The 23,512-nt window shown below is 49.8% G+C and overlaps 2 protein-coding genes and 1 long non-coding RNA gene across 5 annotated transcripts in view; 1 reads left to right on the top strand and 2 right to left on the bottom strand.

The window, feature by feature from the left end:
- Window positions 1-9,316, top strand: part of SEMA4D (sema domain, immunoglobulin domain (Ig), transmembrane domain (TM) and short cytoplasmic domain, (semaphorin) 4D) — a 74,578-nt gene extending 65,262 nt beyond the window's left edge. Inside the window, exons 17-19 of the mRNA XM_011948015.1 lie at window positions 6,948-7,157; window positions 7,373-7,470; window positions 8,477-9,316. The gene's annotated coding sequence lies outside the window, so the exon portion shown is untranslated. The remainder of the gene's footprint in view (window positions 1-6,947; window positions 7,158-7,372; window positions 7,471-8,476) is intronic.
- Window positions 3,789-8,995, bottom strand: LOC105516012. The gene is made up of 2 exons (XR_001002426.1): window positions 8,746-8,995; window positions 3,789-4,125 (listed from the first exon to the last, which is right to left on the bottom strand). It is a non-coding gene; the product is annotated as an uncharacterized LOC105516012 (long non-coding RNA).
- Window positions 9,317-11,262: 1,946 nt separating the features above from the next.
- SECISBP2 (SECIS binding protein 2) overlaps window positions 11,263-23,512 on the bottom strand; it is a 41,993-nt gene continuing 29,743 nt past the window's right edge. For all 3 annotated transcript variants that reach the window (XM_011948019.1, XM_011948018.1, XM_011948017.1), the window contains exons 12-17: window positions 22,668-22,806; window positions 20,944-21,097; window positions 20,016-20,236; window positions 13,369-13,523; window positions 12,743-12,935; window positions 11,263-12,197 (exon numbers count right to left, since the gene is read on the bottom strand). In XM_011948019.1, coding sequence (XP_011803409.1) covers window positions 12,094-12,197; window positions 12,743-12,935; window positions 13,369-13,523; window positions 20,016-20,236; window positions 20,944-21,097; window positions 22,668-22,806 — 966 coding nt within the window. In that variant the 3' untranslated portion in view covers window positions 11,263-12,093. The remainder of the gene's footprint in view (window positions 12,198-12,742; window positions 12,936-13,368; window positions 13,524-20,015; window positions 20,237-20,943; window positions 21,098-22,667; window positions 22,807-23,512) is intronic.

Here is a 23,512-nt window from a genome sequence, read left to right on the forward strand (position 1 = left end):
TACCACACACACTACACAGACCACAGAGCAGACATTCCACGCCCTGAAAAGCAGAGGGGCCTGCACAGTAGAGTACCAGGCATGGAAGGGATTCATTCTGTGTGTGGTCACCAGACACACATACACCACACGAGCATGACACATACTGCACACATGCCACGCACTGTACCCCCAGCACACACATCCCAGACACACATACCACACACACTACACAGACCACAGAGCAGACACATCACACCCTGCATACCACACACCAACACCACACCCCCTCACACCACATGCCACATATACCACACGCACACCACACACCAGCATCACACACACACCATACCCCCTCCATACACACCACACACAACCACACACCACACACCAGCATCACACACTACACCGTACCCCCTCCATACCACACACACAACCATACACCACACACCAACCACACACGCCACACACACACACCACACACCACACATACACATACCAGATACACCACATACATACAGATACATCACAATATGCACCACACATGATACATATACCATAACACACACACCACACAACAGACACGCACACCACACCACAAACACAATCATGTCCACCACACAACACACACGTACCATGTGCCTGCACACAATAAATGCACAGCACAAAACATCACATACACCAAATCATACCACACACACATCAAACACCATACACACAGACCATGCACACTCACTGCACATGTGCACACACCAACACACACCACACACACTGTACACTACACCTAAAACACAGCCACCCCCACACACACCATACCAAACACAGCCACTCACACATGCACCACACACAGCACAGCATACCACACACATCACACAAACACCAGTCCTACCACTGTTGACACGCACACACCACCACACATACTGCACACACCAAAGCACATACACACCAGACACATGCACGTTACCCACACCACACCACACACACCATCACGTCCACACATATACAACCATACACACACACACACACACACACACACATTATTGACTTAGGATCGTTTCAATTCACAGTGAGTTTACTGGGATGCAACCCCGTGGAAAGTGGAGGAGCACGTGTATTGACAAGGAGAGGAAAGCGTTCCGGAGCCGGGGGAATAAAGTTAGCATGTGGCCAAGCTCTGCGCCTCTGAACTGATGAACCCAAGTTCCTCATGGATCATTGGGAATACAGATGGGTGAAAAAATAACCCCACCACCCGTGTGCCAGCACATAGTGCATCTGGCATACAAACATAAGGATCGATAGAGATGAATGGTGGATGGGTTGTGTATACATGCAGATACAGATCATGCACTTGTACGTTAGTGTGCACACACAGAAATAGATCGATATAATTTTTTAACCAAAGTGTAGTCTTTACCCTGTCAGGGCCCTGCCTTCACCCCTGCCAGGACTATCATCCATGTCAAGTTTAGACTCGTGTCATTTTCAAAGCTAATAATGGTTCCCCCATACTTTAGGCAGCATTTGGATGTTTGGATTTGGGATGGCCTTTTATGTTTTAACTACAGTGTTAGAAATCAGATACCTTGGAAGCACTGGGATCAGAGGGCAGCAGCAGAAGGTGCCCTTGGGCCTCTCTGAGAGGCCCAGAGATCCAGAGAGGGCCCCCGTTCCTAGTGGCCACAGTGGCCTGTTGACACGCATGTGTGTGTTCCAGCTGCTCTGTGACATTTCACTTTGTTTCAGACTCTCCTGAAAGGCCACGGCCGTCTTGGGAATTAGTTGGCTTTGTGTGTTGGGCCACCCTTGCTGGACAGGACAAGGCAGTGCTATCAACTCCCTGTGATCTGAGGTCCTTAGCATGTTAGATGAGGCAGCTTCACCAGAAGCTGTCCATGTCTCTTCTGTTATCTGTGATAATTCCACGTGCCTTTACAGCACAGCTGTCTGGTTACCTGGGGTCTGGAAATGCCCTCGGTGCCTCAGTAGTGCCTTCCCACAGGCCCCCCATGGAGCCAGGCAATGCCTGCAGGTGCCTCAATGGTACTTGCTCAGGTCCCTTTGCAGAGAAGTTCAGAATTCCTGCCCACATTGATAAGGCGACTTGGCCAGTAAGTGGCAGGCATAAACAGGTGCTTTCCAGAAGCACTGGGGCTGGTCCAGTGCCCTGAGTGGTCAGAGCCTACCTGAGTGAAACGTTAGGCTGCGTCAGCCTGGTGACTATCAGGGAGATGAGGACTCGGAGAAGGGAGCTGTCAGAATTGCTACCTGTGTGGCAGGGGTCTCACTCTCTCCTCCCTCCTCTTGGGACACCTGGCTACTCTCTGACTTCCACAGAGGACAGAAAGGATGACCAACAGGGCCTCAGGGCACACCCCAGCTGCACTGTCTTTGTCCCCAGAAGGGTCCCCAGAGTCTGGGAGGAAGGAAGGGCCAGGGCCAGGATTAGAAAAGACCCTGCCCCAAGGAGAGAGCACAGAGATGGGCCAGGGAAGCAGTGGGATCCTGAGGAAAAGAGACTGGGAGTGGGAGTGAGGGTGAGGCCTGGGCAGCAGGAACGGGCAGGGACAAGCCAGGAGTCCCATCATGAAAGACATGATGGCCAGCGGCCAGCACCGTGTGCAAAGAATGGCCCCTCTGGGGATGTGCCCGGCTGCCCCGTTAGCTGCAGGATGGCCACCTGGATGTGAGTTTGGGAGATGGGCTGGCCCCAAGGCAGCCAGTCCTGAGGTGGGAGTGGGCCACAAGCATGGGGATGGTGGGAGGACACAGAGGAGTGCTGCAGGGGATGGCAGTGGGGACACTTGTCAGGATGGGCCCAAGCAACTCAGTCACTGGGTGGATGCCTCACCACCCCTCCAGGCCTTCCTCAGGGCAAGGCCACTGCTCAGGGGGCACCTGGTTTGTCACAGAGTAGAATGAGCTCCACATGTTGTGATCACATCCACAAAGCTCTGAAGCCATGGTGGTCCTGGCACCAGCTGGCCCTGTTAGAGGCTTGGGGTGGGGGTGAGCAGGTGGGAGGTGCCCCAGCGACAGGCTGAGGTGACTGCTGGAGCCCAGGTCGCCGGCAGCCTCCCCTGACTCCTGAGTAGCTGTAATAAACCCAGCCCTGGTGGATAAACCTGGCCCTTGCTTATACCAAGGTGATCAGTCATCTCACGACAGTCCCAGCTGCAAGAGGGAGATTGTTACATACGGCATCTGCCACAGCAGTTAAAGTTTATTTGCCTCCAACTTAAGCTAATTCTCTAAAAGTACTGGGTTGCAGTGACAGGCAGGGCCAGGGGGAAGCATCTGTCCTCAGGACCTCTACCCTAGATCCTTCTAAGCCATGACAACTTCCCTTCTTTGCGGGTGCGACCAGTGTCACCTGGCTAGCCACTGGGAAGAGCCAAGGTACATCCAGGTTGGTGGCAGCCTCCCAGCGTCAGGCCAGCCTCTTGTCCCCACCCCACAGAGGCCAAGGGGGTGATCCGGGAGTAGCACCCCAGCTTGGCTGCTCTCTTGAGGTAACAGGGTTGGATGGTTAGGGGGCTTGGAGCACTGGCCCAAACAAGAAACCAGTGGTGTTTTCAGGGGGCCCTGCTGGGAGATGGAAGACAGCTCCCCACTGGGGGCCCAGGATTCCAGGAGCTCCCCAGCAGGCCTCCATGGGACAGACTTGGGTTTGCAGCTGCTGCCCCGTCCCGCTGAGGGTGCGGTGCTGATGGGGTGGCCCTGCACACTGATGGTAACTGTCACTTTCCCTCTCTCTCATGCATTCAGAAAGAGCTGGATAGTTTAAAAAGGAATACACGGAACGTAAGTACTTCTTTAACATCTTCAATGTCTTATGATGATCAAGCACATATTGAAATAGTATTTACCGATGCCTCATGTTAGCGGTGGTAAGCACATGTGTCTGTTTCTACTCACACCCCAAGAGTGTAGAGCTTTGAGGGTTTTGCTGTCAGTGGTCCCATGATGGGGTGTTGGGTGATGAATCCAATCCAGCTCAGGCCACCCAGATGCTTAGTCTCAAGGGCTTGGTCATGAGAACCTTCCAGAGGCTCCTGTGACTCAGTGACTCCAGTCCCCTGGGTGGTTCCTGGTGCAGGTCACATGAGGGAGGAGACTGGACTTTTATGGAACTCACTTCACTGTCTGTTCCAAGAAAAGTGTTGTTACTTGATCGTAACAACTCAAAAAAATCTGTTTCTTAAAATGAGATTTTACCTGGATGCCCATCAGCTGGGGAAGGGAATATCTATCTAGTTGATGGGCACCTAGATGTATATAGAGACATGTAATATGTACTTATATCTGTAGACAGATACATGGAGTTATCTGTGGTTAGAGTCCAAAACATTTCGAGTGGGGAAAAAACAAATTATAGTGTTAAGATTTTTTTTTGTCTTAATTATGCACAAAAACCAAACCTGTTCACAAGGGCTTGTCTACCAGGCCAGGGCCAGATGGGCCGCCAGGCAAAACAGTTGTGGAGCACCTTCCAAATTTCCTTGAGTTTATGGAATGTTTCCTTCAAAATAACACTTTTATAAAAAGTTACTATAATAAAAGCAATGCTTGTTTGTTTTAAGGTTGGAAACTCCAGGGAAGTATAAAGAAAAAATTTAAACAATCCCAAATTTAAGCATCCAGAGGCAGTTACCACCAGCATCCCAGCCATTTTTAGGTCAAGATTGTATCTGCGTTCACACATGTATACACGGGTGTGTACATATATGCACACACTCCTATTCTTTCACGTAACAGTATTTTTCTGTGTTGCTGAATATTCTTCGATGGCACTTGGAATGAGTGACTTGCGGCCCCCTTCTTGGACATTTCCTAACTCCTCACTGATAGAAACAGGGCTTCACTGGGCCCATCATTGCCTTGGGACTCCTTCCTAGGATTGTCCAGCTAGAGTCTGAGCTTGGTCAAGTCCTTGGGAGGAGCATTCTCTGATGATCCTGGACAGTGGGGAATTGTTGACCAAGAGACTGGACAAAGGTGAGCAGATGCCATAGTCAGTCAAGCAGGGAAAATGCATTACTAAAGTCACCTTCATTAAACTGGCCATCTCTTCTCTTCAAAAATCCAGCATGTGCCACAGAAATGAAAAGCTCTCTGGCCACCACTGTCCTGCCCAGGGAGGGAAGCGTGGGTCCTCCCACACCATTTAATACCTGTATCTGGATGCACCCCTGCCCCACACCTGAGAACAAGGCCAGTTTTTCTGTGTGTGCAGGTACTTTGGACTCTTTTGGCTCTGGAATTTGTTTTTCCTGCTCAGTGTTCTGAACTCCTTCCTTTTCACTGCTGAACATTCTCCACGAAGCCACATTTCATTTTGTCATTCCAAGGTTGATGGGCATCTAGGGCGCATCTAACTTCTAAAGACCAATTCTTATGAGGTGTCATGGTCAAGCAGAGGCCATGCCCGGCGCTGGTTTAGGTGGCCCATGGCCCACTTGGGCCTTGAGGAAGGGCAGGTGCTGATCAGGGAGCCAGGTCGCTAAGCAAGAGGTGGGAGGGTGTCACCCCGGTCCACGCTGCTGGGGTGCCTGGCCTGATGCAGGCTGCACCTGTGGGAGACAGAAGCAGCAGCGTAGGCTGGCCGGCCTCTCCTGCCCCACCGTAAGCAGGAGCTTCGGAGACAGAAGAGCATCTGCACCCCGTCACCTGCCCTCCAGGGCCTGGCCTGGCCCTCCCCACCATCCCAGCTCAGCTCCAGGGTCTGCACCTCTGGGGCTGGAGCTTAGTGGGAGCATGGCCCCCCTCAACCCTTTCCGCATTTGAGTGGAAGCCAGTGTATGAAGCAGATCAAAGTGGATGTGCTTGTTTTTCCTTCAGTAAGGGACAGGGAATTGTGCCTGTCCCAACATGGCCAGCAGACCCTGGAGGGCCAACAGACTTCACAAGCAAGGAAGGCCGGGATGTGACCTGATGACTAGACCTTGCTTATGGGCACCCCCGCCCCACCCCCAACACTCTGGTTTTCACAACCCCACCCCAGCCACCTGGAACAAATACGGAGTCTAGGGTTAGCCCTCAGGGTCAGCCATGTCGCCTTCTTGCCCTGGGACGAGGCTGGCCTCCTCAGGCAAGGCAGCCTGGGCCACAGGGGAACGTCCCTGCCTCGCCCACCCTCCTGATCTCTCCCACAGACAAGCTGAGGCCGGCCGGGCAGGCTCCACTCTGGTAGGGCGCAATAGACTGAGTGTGTGTGAAGTAATTGGCCTCTCTACTTTTTTCAGTAATTAAGATCAAAAGCCCAAAAAACAACAGAGGTTTGGGGTAGAAGTGGCCAGTGTCAGGCCCAGGGTCCATGCTCAAGGCTGGAAGCCCATCCTGGATGTGCTGCACTGGCGGTCCTAGTGTAATTCTGCAGGGCCCGGCCCCGCCCCTAGCAGGGTCTGAGCCCTCCAGCCTGTGACATGTGCTCCCCTCCAAGCCTGCCCCAGGATCCAGTGTTTCAACTGGAGAGACAGGCCCTCATGGTCCCCACACTGGCCCAGCCCCCTCCACACACAGCTGGCCAAGCTCTGGGCCTCTCTGTGCTGTGGCCCTGGTGATGGCAGAGCCTTTGGGATGTCTCTGTTCATGTGGTCACAGGACACGTGTGTGGCAGCAGGGCCAGGGTGAGGTGGGATGCTGTTCCAAGGCCCAGAAGCATTCTGCAGGAAACCAGCACAGCGCTGTGAGAAAGGGGGTCCTCGGGGACACAAGCCACACAGGTGTACTTTGAAAAATGGCAATTAAAGTCAAAGAGCAGGAAGTCCACAGGACGGGGGCCAAGGCCAAGGCTCCCGCTGGCCATGGGGAAGCCACCTCCAGGGGAGTCCCAGGGACTGAATTGGAAGTTGTCCCAAGTCACTTCCGGCCCAGCTGGGACAACAGAAGTCACCCCCTACCCCCTCGTGGGGTAGCTGCTTTGGGTTCTAAATGTGGACTCAGGTAGAAACGGTCTGTGCCCCCAGGTCCTGCAGACATTCACTTTGTCTGGGAGAAGAATGGGCGAGCTCTGGAGACCTGTGTCCCTGTGCAGACCCATGCACTGCCCGATGGCAGGGCCCATGCGCTCAGCTGGCTGCAGGACACCATCAGGGAAAGCACCGAGTACCGCTGCTCTGTCATCTCCTCAGCAGGGAACGAGACTTCGAAGGTGCAGGTTGCTGTGACGAGACCTGGTAAGTGATTCCCATGCCCACTGGAACCCTTTTAGGAGGTGATTTTTCACTATTTACAATGGCAGTTGAAAAAAACATGCTGGAAAGCATGCCTGCACGGTGGCACTTTGGGTTTGGGATTTATTGGCTTTCCACTGAGAAAGGTGGCCAGTGGGCATCAAGGGTGCCATAAAGGCCCACAGAGCTATGGCCTGAGGACCCTGCTTGTCTTCCAGAAGTGGCCCACCAGGAGAAGTGGAGCAGAGAGCTTTCCGCCTGGAGGGCTGTGGCTGGGGAGCATGACCAGATGATGCAGAGCTGGAGGAAGGCGTGGGTACGTGGCTGCAGCCGGGCAAAGAAAGTAGGGCTGGAGCCGGGGGCAGGGCACCTGCCACATCCGGTGGATCTTTCCAGGGACCCATTCAGCATGGACCCCACTTGCTCCCTCTTAGCCCTGGAGCAGTTTCCTTTATGAAACCTGCAACCCTGCGAGGGGAATCCCATGTCTTGTTGCTGAGGCTGCAGATCAAGGGGCATCCGGCCCCAGCCCTTAAAGGAGACTGAAGAAGGGAGGGACTCACAGGTGGGGGCTGTCTGGTTAGATGGGCCCCCATGGCCACCCTACCCCCTGTACAGAGCACTCAGCCAGTCACTACTTTGAGGAGAGCAGGAAACCTGGACAGGTGGGGAACCCTCCAGGTAGCTCCTGGCGGGATGCCTCACCTGCGGCACCTGCTGGAGGGGTCAGGGGGAGTGGCTTACAGAGCTAAACCCTGGCAGGGACTGGGCTACGCCATGGAAGTTGCAGGCGGCAGGGCAGAGGCTCCCTAGACAGGCTAGGCTCCCTAGAGGCTCCCTGTCTCCCCACGGAGACACAGTTGTTCAGCCCTGGCTCCCAAATAGCTGATACAGAAGGCAAAGGCAGGGATTCATCACTGTGTGTGCTACCACCCAGGGTGGGGTCTGCAGCACTCAAATGAGTGCATTAAAGTGTGTGGGTTACATGGCTGCCAGCAGCCCCACCGAACTGTTGCCACCAAAGCCTGGGCATTTACAGCTGATCCTCTGTACTTCAGCACACACAGTCTCCCTCTCTCCAGCCCTCCTCCCTCCCAGCACAACCTGGGAGTCGAGTGAATGTGCTGCTGCTCTGCCTTCCCGTCACATAGGGGAGAACCACTCCTGGCGTTTGGATCTTTAGACCCCAAGGAGGGGAACCACAATAGGGGGCTGAGGCCTTGAGTGCTCTGCCTGGGATGGGCTATGAGACAGACTGGGCTGCAGAGCAGGAAAGGCCCATCCGTTCTGCCAAGGATTCAAAGACCACATTGTTCTTTCAGGAAAGCTGTAGCAAGGACACCTTGTAGCCACCAGGAAGGAGTCCCTGACACCGACCTCAACCCCAACCAGACCCTGCTGCCACTGACCACAGCCACCCCCGGAGAAGGCCTGGTCCCCCGCAACTGTGAGCTGTCTTGCCCAAACCTGCTCTGAACACAGCCACTGGGCTACCACCTGATGCGTACCTCCCAGAGACGGGGCGGTGGAGAAGCCCCGAACCCAAGTGGGCCTGTGACAGGAACTAAGACTTAAAAAATTAGGTGCTTACCTGGGACGGGAAGTTCTGTCTGGCACAAGCAGGTAACCAGGATGGCTAACAGGCTTCGACAGCTGCTCGTGAACTAACACAGCAGTATGTGCGCAGGCTCCTCCTCTAGGGTCAGGCAGCAGGCTCTGAAGGCTGATCCTACACCGTCCCAGTGACTCCCCTTTACAGAGTGCCCCCACCCCCTAACAGCCAACAGGGTTAGCATGGCCAGCACAGATCGCTGCTTTTATTGATGCAAATCAAGCCTGCCGCTTCTCCCACTTGCAGACTTAGCCAAGGAACTCTTAAGATGCATGACTGGGACAAGAAAAGGTGAGACTCCACACAAAAATGCCTTGCCTTAAACCCTGAATGACTGTGAGATGTGATCTGGGAGTGCATCTGTCAAGTCTTTGTGTTTTCTTCACTAATCTCAGAATCCTGGGCTCTGTTTTATCAAGCGCTGCAGTTTATGCCTCTGTCCCCTGTCAATGCTCAGCTTCTGCAACAGGACACCGAGCTTGTCGCAGAAAGCCAAACAGGTCAATTATGCAAATCTCCTGGTGCCATATTAAATTTCTTGACAATGGAATGAGTCTCATGAGTGTTTTGTTCTACCTGCTTTCAAGTCTCTAATTATTAAAGCTGTATCTCTGAAGACTGTCACTGTGTGTATGAACTTGTCCTAACCTGCTCAGCCTTTAATCTTATACACACGTCTCTTCTTGTCTGTAGAATGACAGTTTTCATGTCTATCATAAAACCAAAGCCTCTGTTAAAAGTCAAGCTGCACCCGTCTGGTGATCCTAGCAAATACTGAGGGTCTTCCCAGCAGTATGACAATGACTTATTTTGCATCCCCTCTTTCTGGGGCTGGACGAGTTCTGTAACAGCCTTTGTGTGGGATCAGCAGACATCGCCTGCTAATTCCTTCAGGGTCCAGCACGACAGAGGTGTCCTGAAGACGCCGGAGACACCCTGGTTGTCTCCACACGTCCCCCCTCCGCACCCCGAGTCAAGCGGCCTAGCCGCCTGTGAGGTGTGTGCTTGCCCATCCAGCCAAGGATGCCAGTCTTGCTCACAGAACTATCACACTCATAACGTGAAGTTTTCCTGTAAAATATCCATCAGCTCACTGTGGTTCTTGCTTTGGGTGTGGCTTCAACCACTACAAACTGCTGAGTGAAGGGCCTTGGGCTTATATTCTTGGTGCTGTTTTCTGTATCTTCTAAAGTCTGGATTTCGAGCACTTTCACTCTTAGCAAATTAATTACATACTTGAAGTTTTCATAATGTGGAGTTTTCTATTGGGAAATGTAGTTATGAGAATCAATTTTTGAGTCTTTGCTGGAAAAGTAAAAAGAGAGTTGTACATTGTTCAGTTAAATGACTGTACTTAGCACCCCTGGCACAGAGCTGCGTGCTTCATGCGCCACCATCTGCACGTTGAGGGAGCTGAAGTCACCTGCAGCAGTGGCTTCAGCTGGAGTCCTTCACTGCCAAGAAAATGACAGCATCACCGGGCAACCACGTGCCGAGAGTCTGGTTAGTCCCAGAAGGAAAGCTCTCAGCAGCTGCATGAAATGTTGAAAAGCCTACCCACTCTGTTTAAACTGCTTTTATCTTAAGATTAGCAAAACAAACATCACACACCTAGAGAGCTCTAAAAAGGAGCTTTGAGCAGAGGAATTCATCTCTGTAGAGATCTTTAACTTTTTGATTTATCAAATTTTAAAATTCTAGTTGTTGAGTGCAGCTGATAGCTATTTTGTCTTTTTCCCCACAAATTAATTTTGGAACTTTTATTCTCAAATAATCTCCTATTTTCAAACTTACCACAACTGACTTGCTACCTACTGATGAGGGGAGGAGGAAGCAGGAAAGACCTCTCCTTTCCTGCCGGCCCCGCTGACTGCCCTGAAAGATAAATGGGTGGAGATGACTCACTGCTTTCGGACTGCTGACGGCCTGACTGACCGCATCTACTTCCCATGTCTAAACAGCTCAGAACGTGTGAAGAACAGCAAGGCTCACACTGGTCACTGTGAGCTCCACAGATGACAGGGCGGACGGTGCCTTCATACACCAACCTCTGGTCACATTTCCAGCCCTGCCCATAGCATGTCATTTCTGACTCATTATTCCAATTTTATTTGCTCATCACAGGCCACTTCTCAGAGGTACAATATTGGCATGACTGAATTCAATTAAAAGCACTTTCAAAGCCAAAACAATACCCTGCTTACCTGACAAGCAAAAAGCAGTGAAGATTCTTTCCTGCCATTGGCTGTGGTGAGAAGAACGCAAGCGCAGGTCGGGACTGAGCCAGGATCTGGCCCCGGCAGGTCTGTGCAGTGTTGGAGGCTTTTGACAATCACTACTTCCAGACCTAGGAGTGCTGGGGATAGCAGAATCCCCATTACGCGGCCCCCTTTTATTTCAGGGCCTAGACTGTCCAAAGGGGATAAATTAAGACATAGGAATGATCAAGGAAGACAGAGACCACTGATAAGCCTAAAATCACCAGAGTCTGAAGCGAAATTTAATAATTACTCTTTATTTAAAATAAATAAGCCCTCTTACTTACAGGGAAAATATGAAAGTAAACTCTGTCCTCCTGGCCTAAGACAGAAACCACATTCAGAATATGTTCATTTAAAAAGGAAAGATTTGTTGATTATCAAACAAATCTAGGTACTTCAATACACATTGTTTCTTTGAAAAATAAAGACTGAAAGGAATAATTCACTTCAAAAAGTCACAGGTTAGAAAACCAATTTCCCTTCTGAGGCTCATTTTAGCAAATCCTCCAAGTGTTACCAAATCTTTTAAAAAAGCTACATCCCCTGAGAAAGGGCCCTTCCCCGGTAGCCCTCTTGCTCTGACACCAGTAGCCCTGCATCCTTCTGCCAAGTGGCTCCCTGCAGGACGGTGCTGTTGCCAGGCGGGAATGGCCCTCCATGGCCACCTCCAGCAAGCAGGAGCTCACCACCTGCTTTCTGCAAACTCACTCACTTGGCTCAGCTATTCTGCAATGGAGAAGAAGTTTTCTTAGCAGCCGAAGTATTCTAAGTATCACATTTTCCAGTACTTTCCAGATCCACAGTGTGCTCGGAAAGCCAGAGCTGTGTCACCAGGCTTTTAGAGAAGATTAACACCTGCACATCGCATCTGAGCGACCTTTAACAGGCTCCGCAGCACTGAACGCCTACAGATACTGCTTCATGTACCCTTTAATGCTGATCAATTTCCAGATTCAACAGTTACACAAATTACATTGTCATGAAAAACTGAGAAGAAGACAAAGCCCCAAAGTCTTTTTCAGACCTCCCCTCCTTACCCAAAATACAGATACACAGGCAAGAACTCTCATAAATTCAAATTCATCATTTGAGAGGTTGAAGCCTCCAAGGATTCCTCTAGCTCCAGGGCACATGGACTGTATGCTTCCAGATGTTTTTTCCAGATTTCAACTAAAATGAGAAAACAACACGAGTGAGGAAGAGGCATCAACCAGTAGGAAGACTCCTGTCAGAAAACCAGCCGCATGGACAAGGGAGTCTGTGGCCACTGCCCAGCAGCTCAGGGTGCTCAGAGGTGTCCTGGCAGGCGTTCACTCACTGTTCTCAGCCTGCTGGGCCAGGCTGCCCCTTAGTGAACAGAAGCTAGGGGGCCATCTTCTACAGGGCAGCTGGGGCCTTGTGTGGGTGGGCTAGGAGAGGACTGAACCTTTACTTGGCCTTCCAAGCCTGTCTTGGGTATAGCTATCCTTAAGGCCACCCATTGTCAAGAGACATCTGACTTGAAGTCTGAGACAGCCTCTGACAAGCAAAAGTCTGATAATACCTCTTAGGCAATGGACTGGCCTTATTACAGCCAGTCTCAGCTGGACTTACTGGGCCCTGCTACTCAGCCGGTCTTGCAGCATTATCAAGCTGCCCTCCTGGGGACTCTAATTAAAGTCAATAAATAACTTAGAGGACACTCGACCTGACACGACTCTCCCTTAAGCACTCACTGTAGTGTGGCTCTTCTTTTTCTGTCAGGGCTGGGGGACCATCTTCTGCAGGGCAGCTGGGGCCCTGTGTGGATGGGCTGGGAGGTGCCTGAGGCCTGGGTTCTCCCACCAGCTCCTGCTGCACATTCTCCAGCATGGTCTTGTACGCCTGTCGGGCCGCCATTGTCAGCTCAACCATCTTGTGGAACTGATCCTTGGGCACAAGTGAGAGCACACAGGTAACAGCCCAGCGACAGAGGACACGGGTCCCTCCAACTCACCAATGGCACCCTCCACAGAGAAGCAGGGCTGACACGGGGTCATGTGGACCTTATGCTTATGGATGGGTACCAGGGATGCTGCCCCAGAGGGAAGAGTGGGCTAGGCCGATTTCTTGGGCCTGCCTGAGGTGCCACTGTGTCAGCACCAAGCCCAGAACAGAGCTCAATTCAGAACCAGACACCCCATGCTGTCAAGGAGACAAAGGCTACCTTTTTATAAGAAGGTCCCGCCTAAGTGGTGGCTTCTCCTCAATGACAGCCTACTGGAGGTTCTGGAGCTGCTCTGTGGGCAAGCCCACACTGACCACCTGCCCCCACTTCCTCCCACGGGCAGTGACTGAAGAGGCCTGTGCCCTATGCGCTCACCTGGGCCCCATCGTAGCTGAAGATCCCTACCACGCTGACAGGAACTGCCTTATTCAAACTGCGCCCCAGAGCTTTGCGGTTGAGAGCAAACACAAAGGGAATGTTCTGCTCACAGGCATAATCAATAATTGTGTGCAAAGTGTCATCCAGCCCACCTGGTCAAAGGACAATAAAAAATGACAGGAAGACACGTCACATGGAGTGTGGTATTAATACTGGTTGCAAAGAGCTTTTTCTTAGCAACACACCCATCTATGATTTTATACTCAAGGCAGAGGTCCCTGAAAATATGAAGAGAAAGCAGGTTGCAGAATCAACTCTCCAAAAATATGGGGGAAAACTGGGAAAGAAAACACACAGCTGGTATTATCTTAACAGGAAAAGTTAACTATTAGTATTACTGAAACTTACCATGTGCCAGACCACTCATCAACTGCTTCACACCTATTAGCTCCTGTGTCCTCCCCCAGATCCCAAAGGCAGACAGATGCTGTGTCCTCACCGACAGATGGAGAACCAGAGGCACAGAAAGGTTAAGTTCCTTATCCCACATTGTACCCCTGGTGAAGGCATAGGTCTGGCTCCCGAGGGCTCACCACCCTCTACTCCCTGACCCTGCTTCTGGGCCAGGGACCAGCCAAGGCTGGTGCATCAGAGAGAGGAAGGAGATGAAATGAGTACCATGTGCAGGTGATGCACCTGGAAAACCCAACAGCACCTGAGAAGTACTCCTAACAGCATGAGAAGTACAGAAAGGGGTGTGGCACAAGTCTATACACACTCACTCAGCAGCCAGCTGGCATATATCAAAGAGATGACTCCATTTACAACAGCAGCACAAGATTATAGTCAGTAGGAATGAATTTTTCAAGAAACATGAAAAGATTTACAGGCAACTTCAACACGCTGTTAATATAATACTGGCCTGGGCAACATAGTAAGATCCCACCTCTAAAAAAAAAAAAAAATGTGCCCAGAGTGGTGGTATGTGCCTGTAGTCCACCTACTCAGGAAGCTGAGGTAAGCTCAGTAACTTGAGCCCAGGAGTTCAAGGCTGTAATGAGCCATGATCATGCCACTGCACTCCAGCCTGGGCAACAGAGTTAGACCCTGTCTTTTAAACCATCCCCGCAACAGAAAATCTCAACAAATGAAAAGGCACCTATGATCCTGGATAGAATGATCCAAAATGATGAAATGTCAACTCCACATTAATCTAATACTTTAAAACAGCGGTCCCCAACCTTTTTGGCACCAGGGACTGGTTTCGTGGAAGACAATTTTTCCACAGACAGGGGAAGTTCCAGCTCAGATCATCAGGCATTAGATTCTCATAAGGAGCACACAACCTAGATCCCTCACATGCACAGTTTATAACAGAGTTTGTACTTGTATGAGAATCCAACGCTGCTGCTGCTCTGACAGAAGGCAGAGCTCAGGCAGTAATGCTCACCTCCTGCTGTGCTGCCCAGTTCCTAACAGGCCCCAGACAATACTGGTCTGCAGCCCAGGTGTTGGGGACCCCTGCTTTAAAATACTGTAAGTTACTATAGACGGGATTTCATTGAGAAATAAAAAATATGGAAAAAATATAAAAAGATGTCAGGCTAACATGGTCAGGTATTAAAGTTTACTATAAAGGTACCATAGTGTAAACAAGGTGATGCAGATGAACAGAATGGACTCCAGAAACAACTGGAGTTTAATGGGAAGAGCATTTCGGATAAGTCAGGGAGAAGATACTAGAGGACTGAGTGGGCCCATCCTGTTCATCTCAGACCACAATAAATCCTACCTAAACATATACAAATGAAGGAAGCAGGAGGCATACAGATTTTTAAAAGCAAACCTTTTAAACACTGGAGTGGGAAAGCTGAGAAATAACACAATACCTAGATGCAATTAAAAAGTTCAATACCAAAATATATAACACCTAAAGTCTCTGCATGGCCACTTTTTTTGTGTGTGTATGGCAAAACTGACAAACCAGAAAAAACACTTGCAACTCTTACCCAAAGGGCTAACTTATAAAAAAGGTACGAATCAATCTAAAAGAGGTCAACATCCCAAAAGCAAATGGGCAACAAATAAGAACAATTCACAGAAAATGTCAAGCTCCTGATGCTGACCCTCCCTCATAAGAAAACTGCTAATAAAAACTCCTGGAGAGGATGCCCATACCGCCCTGGGAAGGAATACAGTGGTCTCCAGAGGAAGGCACAGCATATGCCTTTGAGTCACCAATGCACACAGCATTGCAGGCCAGGCACCTGGCCTACAGGATACTCACCCAGTCCTTACAGAGCAACTGTAAGAAACAACAACTGTTTACAATTAGCACAGTATCACCTGGAACCTCATTACGTACCGACCCTCTCATGTCAACACAGAAACTTCTCCAGTGCACGTCCTACCATACCGTGGAAACGGGGAACTCATTCTGCATCTAGTTGGATGGGAGATTAATTTCTAAGCCCACAGCCCTTATTCTGCCCACCCCCTGCCCCTGATCTACCCAAAGCATTTGCAAAGTGATGAGGAGGCAGCTGCCTGGGATAGAAACTTTGAAGAAAAAGACCAGTTCCGGATGGGTTGGGAAAAGGCGAGATGGGGCAGAGGTGGGGTGGAGTGTTCCGTGTTCCTTAGATACACTGACAGTGAAATCTATCTTCAGTTCGTCAGGGAAGACATATGAAGTCCCCCTAACATCAGATGCATGTCTCCACTGGAGGGTCTCTGGGAGTGGATCTGAGAATTTATTTGAGCAGTGTGCAGAAACCCCCTAACAGAATAGGCCTGGCTACTATCCTCTCAAGACCGCCTGCCAGGTTGGCCCTTGGCTGTGGTCTGTGAACTTGGATTTTGGGAGGGTTCCCACCACCCTAACTGGTAAGAGTAACTCACTGTGTCTCCATGGTGTGCAAGCACTGTGGTTCTGCTTTCCTTCTGGAGTCTGGAATTTTGTATGTGCTATGCAGAGGATGCCTGTGTGACTGGCCCCCAACAGAACCCTAGGCGCTGAGTCTCTAATGTACATCCCTGGTAGACAACACTTCCCACAGGCTCTTAACTTGTTTCTGGGATAGTAAGAGTCTCCTCTGTGACGTCACTAAAAGTGACTTTTGGAAGCTGGAGCCTGGTTTCACCCACACTTAACTCCATGTGCCTCTTTGCTGCTTTTGCTTTGTGCCTTTTCACTGTAGTAAGTCACAGCTGAAAGTACCACTCTATGTTGAGTCGTGTGAGTCCTCCTGGCACATCACTGAGCCTGGTGGTAGCCTTGGGAACACCCAATACAAGCAGCAAAGTCCAGACTGTTTTGCTCAAACAACCTCCAACCTGTTGTTAGTGAGCTGAAAGCACGCGTGGCAAGGGCCAACTACTGAAGTTCCACAAGAAAGCCTATGTCAAGCAAGATGCTTGGCTCAGATAATTTCCATTTCAAAGTCTAAGTTCAGAATTATTAGGCAAAATGCCACTCAAATACAGTACTTCAACACAATTCAAGGCTATACATCAATTTTTATCTTTAAGATGATTGCAAGCCATTGGCTATCTTATCTGGCAAATATTTACAAAATATACAATCAAGTCCCTTATGCCTCAAAGCAAACACGTGTTGGAACCACAAAACAAATGAATTTTAAGTACACAACAAATCCTCATCATGCTGACCAAGTAAAAACCTAGCCCCATGATCTGGCAGAGGCAGAGAAGGGGAATGACGTCTTCCAAGAAAGGGTGGTGACTGTAGGCTGAGTACATACATTTCCACCTTTTTGTTTTTTAAAGACACAAATCCACGGGAGAACGTGAGAGACAACAGCGAAAAGTTTCAGAAACTGAAATGCAAATGGGCAACTGAGCTAGCCAACCTAAGCCAACAGTGAGAAAAGCCTAGAACAGCCTGGACCCCAGAATCCCCCAAAGGTTGGGAATAGGCAGCACAGGGTGAGGCACAGGTGAAGAGGGCTGGTTGAACACTCGCAAAGAGGCAAGTCGGTGTCCAGTCCCTCAGCTGCAGCCCTCTGGTAAGGCACAGCACAGGTTTGCAGGACACGACGAACCACACATCTAATGGTGGTGAGAGGATGGAGGTCACAGGGTGAAGTTTGCCTGTCCCTCCAGGTAGGCAGTGAGAAGTCTTCCTTGGGGATGTGACCAGCCCTAGGGGAGACAGAGACACCTGGGGGCACTTCCAACATGGAAGCAGCCCAACCACATCATCCTACAGCAGAAGTTCTCAGTGCACTCCTTGGAGAAGCAGAAGCAGCACTTGGGAACTTGCTGGAAGTACAAATTCTTGGGCCCACTGGACCTCTTGAAGCAGAAACTCTGGAATCTGTGTTTCCCCCAGCTCTCTGGGTGATTCTGATGCTGGCTACAGTTTTGAGAATCATCACCCTCAATACTGCTCACAGCCTTGAACACCAACCACACACCCAGATTTCTAGTTGGCTATTTAGTGGCTCTTAACTAGGCGCAGAAAACCAGGACACAGAGCACATCTGTGGAAAACCTCCACCATGAGAGGTCAAAACAAACAGACTGAATTACTTGGCGGAAACAGAGGCACTGGAGGGAGAGGAACTCGACATCATTAAAATTCCCAGAGAGGCGACCATGAGGCAACAGCAATGTGACTAAAAAAAGGAATCTTCAGAGGACAAAAACAGCTCCCAAAAAATAAAAATAATATCAGAAGTAAAAAATTATACAGAAAGTTTACAAGATATGGTTGAGAAATCCTAACAGAAAATGAAACCAAAAGAAAGAGATGAAAAGAAGCAGGAAACAAGTAATGTGAGGACACCAGTCCAGGAGTCCCAACCCTGACATAGTTCCAAGAAAAGCTGGCAGTGACTGGAGTTGGGGATTCAAAGCAAAAATTCAACATGTCCCAGAGCCAAAGACACTGGATGCAAACTGTCTCACATCCTGTAACCCCAGGAACAAGGCACTTCCAGTGAACCCCCAGAGAGCAGGGGGTGCAAAATGATCACAAAGGATCAAGGATCAGAGACTCTAGATTTCAAGCAAGAGCTTTAAAGTATGCCTCCCATGAATCCTTTTCTCCTAAACCACTGGAGGATGAACTCCAACAAAACAAGAGTGCAGCCCAAGAAGGAGTCCATTAACAACACCTTATCAAGAGCAGGGTGGGAGCCAAGGGTATCCCTGGGTGGCAACTGCATGAGGTGCAGCGAGCTGGGAATGAAGGTTTCTTCAGCAGATGAAACTGCAGAATGCCTGGTGTAACCAACTGTTTTAGGGGAGACTGAGGCAGCTGGCTGAGGGCATGAGGTTTCATTAATACTAAGTATATAGAAAATTAAGCAACCACCACAAAACAAGAACAATAACCTAAACTATACCTTAGGGTAAGTAACAGCAAAGTCTTTTTGCTCTATTGGGAAGATGACAAATACTTAAAACTGAAAACATGTGAAGCCGTAGCTCACAAGCCTATTATATGGAGACATGGAGGAAATACCCCACAATGTGGCTAAGAGCTGATAGGTGGAGTTGCTAGGAAAGGGAGAGAGCCCAAACCTGCCTCTCCCTTAACAAACCCTATAGGACTACTTGAACCGTTAGCTGGGGACATGTACAATATTGACAAAAACAGCCAGGGAAGCATGTGGCCTGTCCTCTCCAATGACCTGGAAAGGCCTCTGGGCACACAATCAGATGGGAGGGTCACTGAGATCCATTCTGTCATATTCTGGTCAGTGGTGATGCTGGACCCATAGTGAGTTAGGACAGGGACGAACTGCTGGCTAGGGGCCTCAGACATGTCATAAAACTTCTAGGCTTTAGATATGAAATGGTAACTGGAAAACATCATCTCTGAGGATTCAGCCCCAGGATGTGGATGCATTATCTCAAAGTGGGACTCTATCAAGTTGAATTTGACACTGCAGGAGAAATGAATGGGGTCAGGGAGGGGCTTGTGAGTGTTCCCTAGACTAGACGGAGATGAAGGACAGGTGTCCATGAACGATGCCACTCTGCTCTTATCAGTTCTCCTATTGCTCAATTCAAGAAGGACACAACACAGACAGGCAAGTCCTCCAGGAGCCAAGAGAGCACAAGCAGGGGGTAAACATGAGATGTCACAGGTGAGGGTTCACTGTTACCTGACCCAGCATATCACATCCAACAAAACAAAAACACACATTCCAGTTTAAGTAAAATGGCAAAGTATTTAGACAAAGCCACATCTGTAACAAGCAAACAGATGAGTCAACCCCAGACTGAACAACTAAATGTCAAGTACACGAAAGCCCTAGGTAGGTAATGCCTGGCTGCCAGGCACAGCATCTCTGTGGTGCAAGTCACCAATGACAATCCCAGCCCCAGGGTAGTGGCCTGCACAACAGAGGCATGTCTTTCCCTGATGCCAGAGGCCTGTGTGGGCTGGCTGACCCCCTGGCGTGCAGGACCACAGGACCCACCTGCCCTACAGAGGTACTTAGTAATGGTCAATGCAGTTGGGAAACAGTTACTCAATAAAAACAAAAACCACAAAGAAAACAAGTAGTCTAGGCCTGTGGCATGGGCCACCCAGGTGTGCGGCGACCATGAGGGCACACTAGGCACTCGCATAGGGGCCCACATGTCACAGGACCCCACGGCGCCTTTACCTTTTGACTGTATCTTCTCACAGTTGGGAGAAATAATGACACATTTCAGTTTTTTGAGCTTCAGGTGTTTGAGAACTTCCCTCAACCCCAACACAAGTCGACGTTTAGTCTTGGCCTTGACTGGATCTTTCTGGTACATACGGTCTTGGAAACGGACCAGTTCTTTGAGTAGGTCGGTAACACAAGCGTCCACTTCTTTACTAAGCATCTGGCTGCAGTAACTGAAAGAAACAGACATCAGGAATTGTGCCACTGGCTGTGACACTGCAGCACTGCTCCCATCCCACCCCAGGGAGAAGAGACATAGATTGCATCAGACAAGAAGTCACGTTTCAACAAGTACTACTAACCAGAACTGTGGAATTACTGATGATTTAATTTCACAGAAGGTAAATACTGGGGCACCTTCCCCCCATTCCCAACTACAAGGGACAAATTTCTCTGGTCCCTGACCCCCACCATAGTTTGCCACAGGTCCCCATCTCAGCTGCTACCCTGTGCATCAACCTGTCATAAAGACAAATACTGGGAGACTACCCTGGAAGAAAAGTGGGCAGGGGAGAAGGCAGAGTGAGCACACAAGGTTAAAGGAATCCTGCCACCTAAGAAATTACACAGAGATTAAACCATGAAAAGGGGCCCAAAGATGATGCGCGGTCACTTCACTATCCATTCCCCCGACTTCAAACCTGGACTGAGGGCCCCTTTTCCATCATTAACACCCCCAAGAAACTCAGTAGAGGCGGAATCAGACACAACGATTAGGCTCTCCCTGAATGTGTGTTAACCAGGTACCCGGCTTCTTCCAACCATGAGGGTTAAAGCACAGTGTGGTCCAGCAACAAGGATTTATGGGAGGTATCAATGCCACACTAAACCGAAGCACTTCCATCTTCCCCTAGTCCCTGGCAGGCAGGGGCTCACTCACTCCCTGAATCTGCGGCTGTGGATCTTAGGGAAGGTGGCGTGATTGGGAGCAAGGTGGGAGGCCTCTGTGTCCCTCTGGAGTTCTGTGCCTGGTGGCTCTTCAGACTTGCCCTCAATCGCAGGAGTGGAGATCGGTTCGTCCATCCCCTCTGGCCCTTCATGGAGGAGAAAGTCATCATAAGACATCTGTGAGGCCCAGTGCACACACTGAGGGGCTGGCCCAATACAGTCTCACTGATGCAACCAGACCGTCCCTGCACATAACCACCACATCCACAGACAACATGCAGAGAGGTTTACAGAAGGCAGCAAAAACAGACGAGGATGCCTGGGGAAACCAGAAAAGCTGGTGGAGGCAGTCATGCCTGAAGGTGTGCCTCCCCCCAATTTACTTACGCATTTACTTTTATTAGGGTAAAATATACATTAATGTTACCATTCTAACCACTTTTAAGTGTGCAGTTAGGTGGCCAAATTTATTTTCTGATTTTGAAATTTAACCTGAAGAATGTCTTATCAGGGAGTTTTAAAAAACAGGCTTTTAGTTCTAAGTTTTTTCTCAAATGCTTGAGGCCATTTCTTTTTGAAATAATCCTTTAGAAAGAGCTGAACTCCAATATCTAAACTATGACAAACTCAAGAGGTGTGTGTTTAAACACACCAGATCTGATGCAGCGATAGCCTACCGTCCCCAACTAGTTACTTCTACTGACTATCAAAATGCAATTGCAGTAACAGATCACCAAATGAAGGAATGAAAAAACATATACCACACCCACAAGAATGGCAAGGTTGAAAAAGATAGTGCCCTGTGGGCTGGTGGAGATGGGGAGCACCTGCAACTCTCAGCCTCCCCCAGCCTTAACTGGTAGAACAGTCAGAAACCCATTGGGCAGGAGCTACTCAAGTAATTCTACTCCCAGGTAATGCCCCACGGGAATGAGTGCTCGTGTCCTTTAAGACACATACAACACTGTCCACAGCAACCCTGTTTCTAATTACCCAAACTGGAAAATGACTGAACGCCCATCCGCAACCCTGTACATTCGTCAAACTGAATTTTACACAGTAATGAAAATAAACAACATCTCCATGTTGCCAACAAGGCTGAAGGAGAGGGGACAAAGAGAGCAGCACACAACACACAGCTGCACAAGAGCCACATCGACAGCCCTTGGTGGGGCTGCCATGAGGCACGGTCTCCTAGGGAGGCCTCTGACAAGAGGGCGCAGGCAATTGCTGGGCTCCGTTTTGCTTCTTGATCTGAATGCAGTGGTCGCCGTGAAAAGTCCTCAAGCTGTACACTGATGATTTGTGCACTTTTCTGAACATCTAACTGAGTAAGAAGTTTACTTAAAAACACACAATTGTGTTCATGCCCCCACGTCTCCTATACCTGCTGGTAAGCAGCTGTGCAGCTAGCGGTGTTAATTCTCATGACCACTTCAAGTTAGAGGACCATCCAGCATCACACAGATCAAACTTGGTGGGAAGGGAGGATCCTCACCTCTGTCCCTCACAGACCCCAGAACCAGAGGGATTAGAAACATGCCCCATCCATGGGGACCTCCGTTCCCTGTAAAGCTGGAAGCTCAGTGCTGACCCACTTTCCCCACAAAAGCAAGAGTCGTCAGCCAAGTCCTGGAAAGTTTGCTCAGCACAGCTCATCCTTTTCATAGTTGCTCCCGTTTAAATTATTCCTAAGGCACAAACAAAAGTTGGTACCTGAGGGCTCTGCCTGCTCAGGAACCTGGTCATCACTACCACTCTCTCCATCTTGTGTGTCATCACTGGTAAAAGCTGGACTCACAGCATTTTCTTGGAGACGCTGCTGCTTTCTCTCTTGCCGTTCTTTCAAAATAATCTTAAAAATTAAATAAACAATTAAAATGCCTAAATACTTGTACTTAAAAGCTCTTCTGCAAATTAAACTGCCTAAGTTCAACTTGTTGGCAATGCACCTATTTGTGCCCTGAGAGCAGCCAAGTGCTCCCCAGAGTCTAGGGAGCTGACCCAACCTCCCCGCTGGTTTTGGAGTGGCACGTTCCTCCTGAGGTATGCAGAGCAGCCACACAGGAGAGCCCTGAGCTCTGAAGACAATTCTGCAGCTCAGCACTCACCTGAGCACCCACACCACAGGGCTGCTGTGAGAATTCACTGGAGGGAGGCTGGGCAAGATGGCTCATGCCTATAATCCCAGCACTTTGGGAGGCCAAGGCAGGTGGATCACCTGAGGTCAGGAGTTTGAGACTAGCCTGGTCAACATGGTGAGACCTCATCTCTACTAAAAATACAAGAATTAGTCGGGCATGATAGCACGCACCTGTAATCCCAGCTACTCGGGAGGCTGAGGCAGGAGAGTTGCTTGAACCCGGGAGGCAGAGGTTGCAGTGAGCTGAGATCGCTCCATCACTGCACTCCAGCCTGGGCGACAAGAGCAAAACTCCATCTCAAAAAAAAAAAAAAGGAATTCACTGGAGGAGCCTGTGACTGTCCTCCTGAAAGGGTCTGCAAGGAAGTGTGCATTATTTACTGATTCTGAACATCAGACAGATCAGCTAGGGTAGGAT

Source organism: Colobus angolensis, unplaced genomic scaffold, assembly GCF_000951035.1.
Source record: "Colobus angolensis palliatus isolate OR3802 unplaced genomic scaffold, Cang.pa_1.0 Scaffold272, whole genome shotgun sequence".
NCBI lineage: Eukaryota > Metazoa > Chordata > Mammalia > Primates > Cercopithecidae > Colobus > Colobus angolensis.